General features: G+C 55.2%; 1 protein-coding gene across 2 annotated transcripts in view; it reads right to left on the bottom strand.

Annotated features, from left to right (window-relative positions):
- Positions 1–1,287: 1,287 nt before the first annotated feature.
- The window catches only part of cdk10 (cyclin dependent kinase 10), a 30,800-nt gene continuing 21,708 nt past the window's right edge, over positions 1,288–10,379 (bottom strand). The window contains exons 7-14 of one of the 2 annotated variants that reach the window (XM_079248019.1): positions 3,831–3,883; positions 3,578–3,647; positions 3,394–3,453; positions 3,200–3,323; positions 2,905–3,044; positions 1,847–1,899; positions 1,672–1,773; positions 1,288–1,524 (exon numbers count right to left, since the gene is read on the bottom strand). In XM_079248019.1, the coding sequence (XP_079104145.1) occupies positions 1,679–1,773; positions 1,847–1,899; positions 2,905–3,044; positions 3,200–3,323; positions 3,394–3,453; positions 3,578–3,647; positions 3,831–3,883 (595 nt within the window). In that variant the 3' untranslated portion in view covers positions 1,288–1,524; positions 1,672–1,678. Of the gene's footprint in view, positions 1,525–1,561; positions 1,774–1,846; positions 1,900–2,904; positions 3,045–3,199; positions 3,324–3,393; positions 3,454–3,577; positions 3,648–3,830; positions 3,884–10,379 lie in introns of those variants that run through there. The other variant, XM_079248018.1, reaches the window with a different exon arrangement.

Genomic DNA, 10,379 nt, shown 5'->3' with positions numbered 1-10,379 from the left:
CCCGTCCCCCATCCATTCCCAAACCCCCCCATCCCCATCCATTCCCACACCCCCCCCCATCCCGTCCACCATCCTTTCCCAAACCCCCCCATCCCCATCCCGTTTCCCAAACCCCCCCATCCCGTCCACCATCCTTTCCCAAACCCCCCCATCCCGTCCACCATCCTTTCCCAAACCCCCCCCCATCCATTCCCAAACCCCCCCATCCCCATCCCGTTTCCCAAACCCCCCCATCCCGTCCCTCATCCATTCCCAAACCCCCCCATCCCCATCCCGTTTCCCAAACCCCCCCATCCCGTCCCTCATCCATTCCCAAACCCCCCCATCCCCATCCCGTTTCCCAAACCCCCCCATCCCGTCCCTCATCCATTCCCAAACCCCCCCCCCCCATCCCGTCCCCCATCCATTCCCGAACCCCCCCCCATCCCGTCCACCATCCTCCCGTCTATTAGAAGAATCTTCACTACATGAACTCTGCTGCATTTTTCTGAGGAAATGCTTGAAGTTTGTCCCTTCAAGGCCTCGGTCCCGCTGAAATACTCCACCTGTCGTCGTCATGGTGACCTTTTAGTCCAACGAAGGACCCTATGTCGTCGTCATGGTGACCTTTTAGTCCAACGAAGGACCCTATGTCGTCGTCATGGTGACCTTTCCTCCGGATCAAATGAAGGACTTGTCTGTGCGCGGCATGCCAGCGTAGTTTTATTAAACTTGTGTTTAAATGTTTAGAGACGTTATTTTGTATTTAATGCAGATTCAATTGAAGCGTGTCTGGACCCGGTTTGGACTGACTGATGGTCCCATCCGATCCACGTCTTTTCCTGGTTTACAGGAAACTGTAAACAAACCAAGATGGCCGGATGTTTAATGTTATCAGTATTGTCTGAGGAAAGGTTTCTCTGCAGATCAATAATTAACAGTATTAATAAATATCTGCTTCTGATGTTCTCAGCGAGGTCATTGATCCGTCGGAACGCTTTGTCCCTTTTTATACAGAAAGGTTCCGTAAGTCTTTTATCCAGAGACCCAAAATATTCCGTTTTCTGAATGTGAGAGGGAAAGTGCTGCTGGGAACGGCGGTCCTCGTTGGGAACATCGGTCCCGATTTGGAACGTTGGTCCTTGTTGGGAACGCCGGTCCGGCTGGGAATGCCTGGCCCGGTTGGGAATGGTGATGCTGTGGAAACGGGATTGAGGTCGTTTGAACTGAACCTTGAACCGCAGCTGTTCCGTCTTGCGTTTCTATTGGCCGATCTGGTAAATGAATAAAAATGAGAACCAGCAGGTTTGATTCGTTTAATTCTGACCAACATTTTACAATAAAACCGGTCGCAACCGGGTTGCTGGTTCCAGTCTGCACAAGAAGAAAACAGACCAGAACCTTGTTCAGTTCCAGCATGGAGACGGGTTGGACCTTCGGCAGGACTCCCCGCCGCTCCCCACAGGAAGTCAGAAAACACTTTCCCAGAACAGCGTCGGGTTGGAAGCCGGACTCAGGAAAACATCTGGATGTTTCCTCCGCAGCCTGATGAAACATTGAAGAATTTTATTTAAACGTCTGCAGATTACGGTTGCTCCGACCCGGTTCCACCGACTGGACCGGCTCCTCTGACTCGGCTCCTCCCTGACAGATGAAGCTGCGTTGACGGGGAGGTCGGCGGGGAACCCTGACCTGGTCTTCAGACTTTGCTGCGCTTGGAGACGCTCTCTACAGGAGCAGCGGCGCGCTTGTTGCGATGGTGGGGGAACGTCGGCATCAGCTCCGGTTCGCATGCTGCCGAGAGAAACCAGATGATTAACGATGGAGGCGGAGCTTCAGCGGCTCCGTCTTCAGATGCCACACTCACGCAGAGGTTTCTCCTTGAAGTAGGAACTCTCCAGGCAGTCTTTCGCCGTCGCTCTGCAGTCGGAAAACAAACAGACGCTACAGGAAAACAAGCTTCTGTAAACTGGTCATCTCTACTGGTCCCAGCTGGTCCTACTGGTCCCAGCTGGCCCTACTGGTCCCAGCTGGTCCTAACTCGTCCTACTGGTCCTACTGGTCCCAGTTGGCCCTACTGGTCCTAACTCGTCCTACTGGTCCCAGCTGGCCCTACTGGTCCTACTGGTCATAACTCGTCCTACTGGTCCCAGCTGGCCCTACTGGTCCCAGTTGGCCCTACTGGTCCCAGCTGGTCCTACTGGTCCTAACTCGTCCTACTGGTCCTACTGGTCCCAGTTGGCCCTACTGGTCCTAACTCGTCCTACTGGCCCCAGTTGGACCTACTGGTCCCAGTTGGCCCTACTGGTCCTACTGGTCCCAGTTGGCCCTACTGGTCCTACTGGTCATAACTCGTCCTACTGGTCCCAGCTGGCCCTACTGGTCCCAGTTGGCCCTACTGGTCCCAGCTGGTCCTACTGGTCCTAACTCGTCCTACTGGTCCCAGTTGGCCCTACTGGTCCTAACTCGTCCTACTGGCCCCAGTTGGACCTACTGGTCCCAGTTGGCCCTACTGGTCCCAGCTGGTCCTACTGGTCCTAACTCGTCCTACTGGCCCCAGTTGGACCTACTGGTCCTACTGGTCATAACTCGTCCTGCTGGTCCCAGTTGGCCCTACTGGTCCCAGCTGGTCCTAACTCGTCCTACTGGTCCCAGTTGGCCCTACTGGTCCTAACTCGTCCTACTGGCCCCAGTTGGCCCTACTGGTCCCAGTTGGCCCTACTGGTCCCAGCTGGTCCTACTGGTCCTAACTCGTCCTACTGGCCCCAGTTGGACCTACTGGCCCCAGTTGGACCTACTGGTCCCAGCTGGTCCTACTGGTCCTAACTCGTCCTACTGGCCCCAGTTGGCCCTACTGGTCCCAGCTGGTCCTACTGGTCCTAACTCGTCCTACTGGCCCCAGTTGGACCTACTGGTCCTGCGTACCTGCGCTGTGGGTTGTACATGAAGAGCAGGTTGAGCAGTCTGTGTCCTGCGTCGGACAACCAGATGAACTTGTTCTTCAGGTTGTTGTACGGCTGCTTCCGCAGGCTGAACTGGGCGACGAGGGGGAGCAGAGAGAAGCCCTGCAACGCAAAACCTTCACATAGAACCAGGTTCGTCCAGGTTGCCCCCCCTCCCCCACCCCAGGGGGTCCTGATCCAGAACTGGTCGGAACTGGTTTAAGACCAGAATGCATTGATCAGTGCTGTTCAGGTTGCATCCCATAATTTCTCCTGACCGGCCAGATGTTCTCGCTGGGCGTCCCCAGCAGCTGCACGATCAGGTCCACCTGCTGGATCTCGGAGCTTCCAGGCAGCAGAGGTCTGTGGGCGAGCAGCTCGGCCAGGATGCAGCCGACGGCCCTGAGACAGAAAGACCAGCTTCAGTTCTTGGTGAGGAGCTTCTGCTGCTGCGTCTCCGTTTGTTCCTCACCACATGTCGATGGCTGTAGTCTGGGTTTTGGTCCCCAGGAGGAGCTCTGGAGCTCGGTACCTGCAGAGGAGGCCATGGAGGATTAGCGCTCGGATTACACGCCAGAGTTTCCACTGAGGCGGCGCGACTAATCCCTGGCACACAGAGATTCCCCTTGATGAGGTGATCCAGTAGAAGCACTCACCACAGCGTGACCACTCGGGGGGTCATGGGGGGCTGGGGGATCCCATACAGCCGGGCCAGCCCGAAGTCAGCTGCAGAACCAAGAAGCAGGTCTGTTAGACTTAATGGCTCAGAACCGAAGGTTTTAGTTAAAGCGGGTCTGCAGGAGGAACCCGATCCTATCTGGCTGCAGGTTTTGGATGATTCCAGTCGGAGACGTGAACGTTCTGCAGCAGGAAGTAATCAGATTACTCCTAATGGGCTGGAGTACTCACCGATCTTCACGCAGCCTTTGTCCGTCATCAGCAGATTGGACACCTTCAGGTCCCTGATAAGGACACGGAGGTTAGAGATAGTTTGTCCCAGTTCCCCATACAGCTGGACCAGTAGGACCAGTATCACACCAGTTCCCCATACAGCTGGACCAGTAGGACCAGTATCGCACCAGTTCCCCATACAGCTGGACCAGTAGGACCAGTGTCGCACCAGTTCCCCATACAGTAGGACCAGTGTCGCACCAGTTCCCCATACAGCTGGACCAGTAGGACCAGTGTCGCACCAGTTCCCCATACAGCTGGATCAGTAGGACCAGTGTCGCACCAGTTCCCCATACAGCTGGACCAGTAGGACCAGTGTCGCACCAGTTCCCCATACAGCTGGACCAGTAGGACCAGTGTCGCACCAGTTCCCCATTCAGCTGGACCAGTAGAACCAGTGTCGCACCAGTTCCCCATACAGCTGGACCAGTAGGACCAGTGTCGCACCAGTTCCCCATACAGCTGGACCAGTAGGACCAGTGTCGCACCAGTTCCCCATACAGCTGGACCAGTAGGACCAGTGTCGCACCAGTTCCCCATACAGCTGGACCAGTAGGACCAGTGTCGCACCAGTTCTCCATACAGCTGGACCAGTAGGACCAGTGTCGCACCAGTTCCCCATACAGCTGGACCAGTAGGACCAGTGTCGCACCAGTTCCCCATACAGCTGGACCAGTAGGACCAGTGTCGCACCAGTTCCCCATACAGCTGGACCAGTAGGACCAGTGTCGCACCAGTTCCCCATACAGCTGGACCAGTAGGACCAGTGTCGCACCAGTTCCCCATACAGCTGGACCAGTAGGACCAGTGTCGCACCAGTTCCCCATACAGCTGGACCAGTAGGACCAGTGTCGCACCAGTTCCCCATACAGCTGGACCAGTAGGACCAGTGTCGCACCAGTTCCCCATACAGCTGGACCAGTAGGACCAGTGTCGCACCAGTTCCCCATACAGCTGGACCAGTAGGACCAGTGTCGCACCAGTTCCCCATACAGCTGGACCAGTAGGACCAGTGTCGCACCAGTTCCCCATACAGCTGGACCAGTAGGACCAGTGTCGCACCAGTTCCCCATACAGCTGGACCAGTAGGACCAGTGTCGCACCAGTTCCCCATACAGCTGGACCAGTAGGACCAGTGTCGCACTAGTTCCCCATACAGCTGGACCAGTAGGACCAGTATCGCACCAGTTCCCCATACAGCTGGACCAGTAGGACCAGTATCGCACCAGTTCCCCATACAGCTGGACCAGTAGGACCAGTATCGCACCAGTTCCCCATACAGCTGGACCAGTAGGACCAGTGTCACACCAGTTCCCCATACAGCTGGACCAGTAGGACCAGTGTCACACCAGTTCCACATACAGCTGGACCAGTAGAACCAGTGTCATACAGCTGGACCAGTAGGACCAGTATCAAACCAGTTCCCCATACAGCTGGACCAGTAGGACCAATGTCACACCAGTTCCCCATACAGCTGGACCAGTAGAACCAGTGTCACACCAGTTCCCCATACAGCTGGACCAGTAGGACCAGTGTCACACCAGTTCCCCATACAGCTGGACCAGTAGGACCAGTGTCACACCAGTTCCCCATACAGCTGGACCAGTAGGACCAGTGTCACACCAGTTCCCCATACAGCTGGACCAGTAGGACCAGTGTCACACCAGTTCCCCATACAGCTGGACCAGTAGGACCAGTGTCACACCAGTTCCACATACAGCTGGACCAGTAGGACCAGTGTCACACCAGTTCCCCATACAGCTGGACCAGTAGGACCAGTGTCACACCAGTTCCCCATACAGCTGGACCAGTAGGACCAGTGTCACACCAGTTCCCCATACAGCTGGACCAGTAGGACCAGTGTCACACCAGTTCCCCATACAGCTGGACCAGTAGGACCAGTGTCACACCAGTTCCCCATACAGCTGGACCAGTAGGACCAGTGTCACACCAGTTCCCCATACAGCTGGACCAGTAGGACCAGTGTCACACCAGTTCCCCATACAGCTGGACCAGTAGGACCAGTGTCACACCAGTTCCCCATACAGCTGGACCAGTAGGACCAGTATCACACCAGTTCCCCATACAGCTGGACCAGTAGAACCAGTGTCATACAGCTGGACCAGTAGGACCAGTATCACACCAGTTCCCCATACAGCTGGACCAGTAGGACCAGTGTCACACCAGTTCCACATACAGCTGGACCAGTAGAACCAGTGTCACACCAGTTCCACATACAGCTGGACCAGTAGAACCAGTGTCATACAGCTGGACCAGTAGGACCAGTATCACACCAGTTCCCCATACAGCTGGACCAGTAGGACCAATGTCACACCAGTTCCCCATACAGCTGGACCAGTAGAACCAGTGTCACACCAGTTCCCCATACAGCTGGACCAGTAGGACCAGTGTCACACCAGTTCCCCATACAGCTGGACCAGTAGGACCAGTGTCACACCAGTTCCCCATACAGCTGGACCAGTAGGACCAGTATCACACCAGTTCCCCATACAGCTGGACCAGTAGGACCAGTGTCACACCAGTTCCCCATACAGCTGGACCAGTAGAACCAGTGTCACACCAGTTCCACATACAGCTGGACCAGTAGGACCAGTGTCACACCAGTTCCCCATACAGCTGGACCAGTAGAACCAGTGTCACACCAGTTCCACATACAGCTGGACCAGTAGAACCAGTGTCACACCAGTTCCCCATACAGCTGGACCAGTAGGACCAGTGTCACACCAGTTCCCCATACAGCTGGACCAGTAGGACCAGTGTCACACCAGTTCCACATACAGCTGGACCAGTAGGACCAGTGTCACACCAGTTCCCCATACAGCTGGACCAGTAGGACCAGTGTCACACCAGTTCCACATACAGCTGGACCAGTAGGACCAGTGTCACACCAGTTCCCCATACAGCTGGACCAGTAGGACCAGTGTCACACCAGTTCCCCATACAGCTGGACCAGTAGGACCAGTGTCACACCAGTTCCCCATACAGCTGGACCAGTAGGACCAGTATCAAACCAGTTCCCCATACAGCTGGACCAGTAGGACCAATGTCACACCAGTTCCCCATACAGCTGGACCAGTAGAACCAGTGTCACACCAGTTCCCCATACAGCTGGACCAGTAGGACCAGTGTCACACCAGTTCCCCATACAGCTGGACCAGTAGGACCAGTGTCACACCAGTTCCCCATACAGCTGGACCAGTAGGACCAGTGTCACACCAGTTCCCCATACAGCTGGACCAGTAGGACCAGTGTCACACCAGTTCCCCATACAGCTGGACCAGTAGGACCAGTGTCACACCAGTTCCACATACAGCTGGACCAGTAGGACCAGTGTCACACCAGTTCCCCATACAGCTGGACCAGTAGGACCAGTGTCACACCAGTTCCCCATACAGCTGGACCAGTAGGACCAGTGTCACACCAGTTCCCCATACAGCTGGACCAGTAGGACCAGTGTCACACCAGTTCCCCATACAGCTGGACCAGTAGAACCAGTGTCACACCAGTTCCACATACAGCTGGACCAGTAGAACCAGTGTCACACCAGTTCCCCATACAGCTGGACCAGTAGGACCAGTGTCACACCAGTTCCCCATACAGCTGGACCAGTAGGACCAGTGTCACACCAGTTCCACATACAGCTGGACCAGTAGGACCAGTGTCACACCAGTTCCCCATACAGCTGGACCAGTAGGACCAGTGTCACACCAGTTCCCCATACAGCTGGACCAGTAGGACCAGTGTCACACCAGTTCCCCATACAGCTGGACCAGTAGGACCAGTGTCACACCAGTTCCCCATACAGCTGGACCAGTAGGACCAGTGTCACACCAGTTCCACATACAGCTGGACCAGTAGGACCAGTATCACACCAGTTCCCCATACAGCTGGACCAGTAGAACCAGTGTCATACAGCTGGACCAGTAGGACCAGTATCACACCAGTTCCCCATACAGCTGGACCAGTAGGACCAGTGTCACACCAGTTCCACATACAGCTGGACCAGTAGAACCAGTGTCACACCAGTTCCACATACAGCTGGACCAGTAGAACCAGTGTCATACAGCTGGACCAGTAGGACCAGTATCACACCAGTTCCCCATACAGCTGGACCAGTAGGACCAATGTCACACCAGTTCCCCATACAGCTGGACCAGTAGAACCAGTGTCACACCAGTTCCCCATACAGCTGGACCAGTAGGACCAGTGTCACACCAGTTCCCCATACAGCTGGACCAGTAGGACCAGTGTCACACCAGTTCCCCATACAGCTGGACCAGTAGGACCAGTATCACACCAGTTCCCCATACAGCTGGACCAGTAGGACCAGTGTCACACCAGTTCCCCATACAGCTGGACCAGTAGAACCAGTGTCACACCAGTTCCACATACAGCTGGACCAGTAGGACCAGTGTCACACCAGTTCCCCATACAGCTGGACCAGTAGAACCAGTGTCACACCAGTTCCACATACAGCTGGACCAGTAGAACCAGTGTCACACCAGTTCCCCATACAGCTGGACCAGTAGGACCAGTGTCACACCAGTTCCCCATACAGCTGGACCAGTAGGACCAGTGTCACACCAGTTCCACATACAGCTGGACCAGTAGGACCAGTGTCACACCAGTTCCCCATACAGCTGGACCAGTAGGACCAGTGTCACACCAGTTCCACATACAGCTGGACCAGTAGGACCAGTGTCACACCAGTTCCCCATACAGCTGGACCAGTAGGACCAGTGTCACACCAGTTCCCCATACAGCTGGACCAGTAGGACCAGTGTCACACCAGTTCCCCATACAGCTGGACCAGTAGGACCAGTGTCACACCAGTTCCACATACAGCTGGACCAGTAGGACCAGTATCACACCAGTTCCCCATACAGCTGGACCAGTAGAACCAGTGTCACACCAGTTCCCCATACAGCTGGACCAGTAGAACCAGTGTCATACAGCTGGACCAGTAGGACCAGTATCACACCAGTTCCCCATACAGCTGGACCAGTAGGACCAGTGTCACACCAGTTCCACATACAGCTGGACCAGTAGAACCAGTGTCATACAGCTGGACCAGTAGAACCAGTGTCACACCAGTTCCCCATACAGCTGGACCAGTAGGACCAGTGTCACACCAGTTCCACATACAGCTGGACCAGTAGGACCAATATCACACCAGTTCCCCATACAGCTGGACCAGTAGAACCAGTGTCATACAGCTGGACCAGTAGGACCAGTGTCACACCAGTTCCCCATACAGCTGGACCAGTAGAACCAGTGTCACACCAGTTCCACATACAGCTGGACCAGTAGAACCAGTGTCACACCAGTTCCCCATACAGCTGGACCAGTAGGACCAGTGTCACACCAGTTCCCCATACAGCTGGACCAGTAGGACCAGTGTCACACCAGTTCCACATACAGCTGGACCAGTAGGACCAGTGTCACACCAGTTCCCCATACAGCTGGACCAGTAGGACCAGTGTCACACCAGTTCCCCATACAGCTGGACCAGTAGGACCAGTGTCACACCAGTTCCCCATACAGCTGGACCAGTAGGACCAGTGTCACACCAGTTCCCCATACAGCTGGACCAGTAGGACCAGTGTCACACCAGTTCCCCATACAGCTGGACCAGTAGGACCAGTGTCACACCAGTTCCCCATACAGCTGGACCAGTAGAACCAGTGTCATACAGCTGGACCAGTAGGACCAGTATCACACCAGTTCCCCATACAGCTGGACCAGTAGGACCAGTGTCACACCAGTTCCACATACAGCTGGACCAGTAGAACCAGTGTCATACAGCTGGACCAGTAGAACCAGTGTCACACCAGTTCCACATACAGCTGGACCAGTAGAACCAGTGTCATACAGCTGGACCAGTAGGACCAGTATCACACCAGTTCCCCATACAGCTGGACCAGTAGGACCAATGTCACACCAGTTCCCCATACAGCTGGACCAGTAGAACCAGTGTCACACCAGTTCCCCATACAGCTGGACCAGTAGGACCAGTGTCACACCAGTTCCCCATACAGCTGGACCAGTAGGACCAGTGTCACACCAGTTCCCCATACAGCTGGACCAGTAGGACCAGTGTCACACCAGTTCCCCATACAGCTGGACCAGTAGGACCAGTGTCACACCAGTTCCCCATACAGCTGGACCAGTAGGACCAGTGTCACACCAGTTCCACATACAGCTGGACCAGTAGGACCAGTGTCACACCAGTTCCCCATACAGCTGGACCAGTAGGACCAGTGTCACACCAGTTCCCCATACAGCTGGACCAGTAGGACCAGTGTCACACCAGTTCCCCATACAGCTGGACCAGTAGGACCAGTGTCACACCAGTTCCCCATACAGCTGGACCAGTAGAACCAGTGTCACACCAGTTCCCCATACAGCTGGACCAGTAGGACCAGTGTCACACCAGTTCCCCATACAGCTGGACCAGTAGGACCAGTGTCACACCAGTTCCACATA

This window comes from Telmatherina bonti (genome assembly GCF_933228915.1).
Source record: "Telmatherina bonti genome assembly, chromosome: 2".
NCBI classification, from domain to species: Eukaryota; Metazoa; Chordata; class Actinopteri; order Atheriniformes; family Telmatherinidae; genus Telmatherina; species Telmatherina bonti.
Note: the sequence above shows the minus strand (reverse complement) of the source record. Positions and strands in the feature narration are given on the sequence as shown.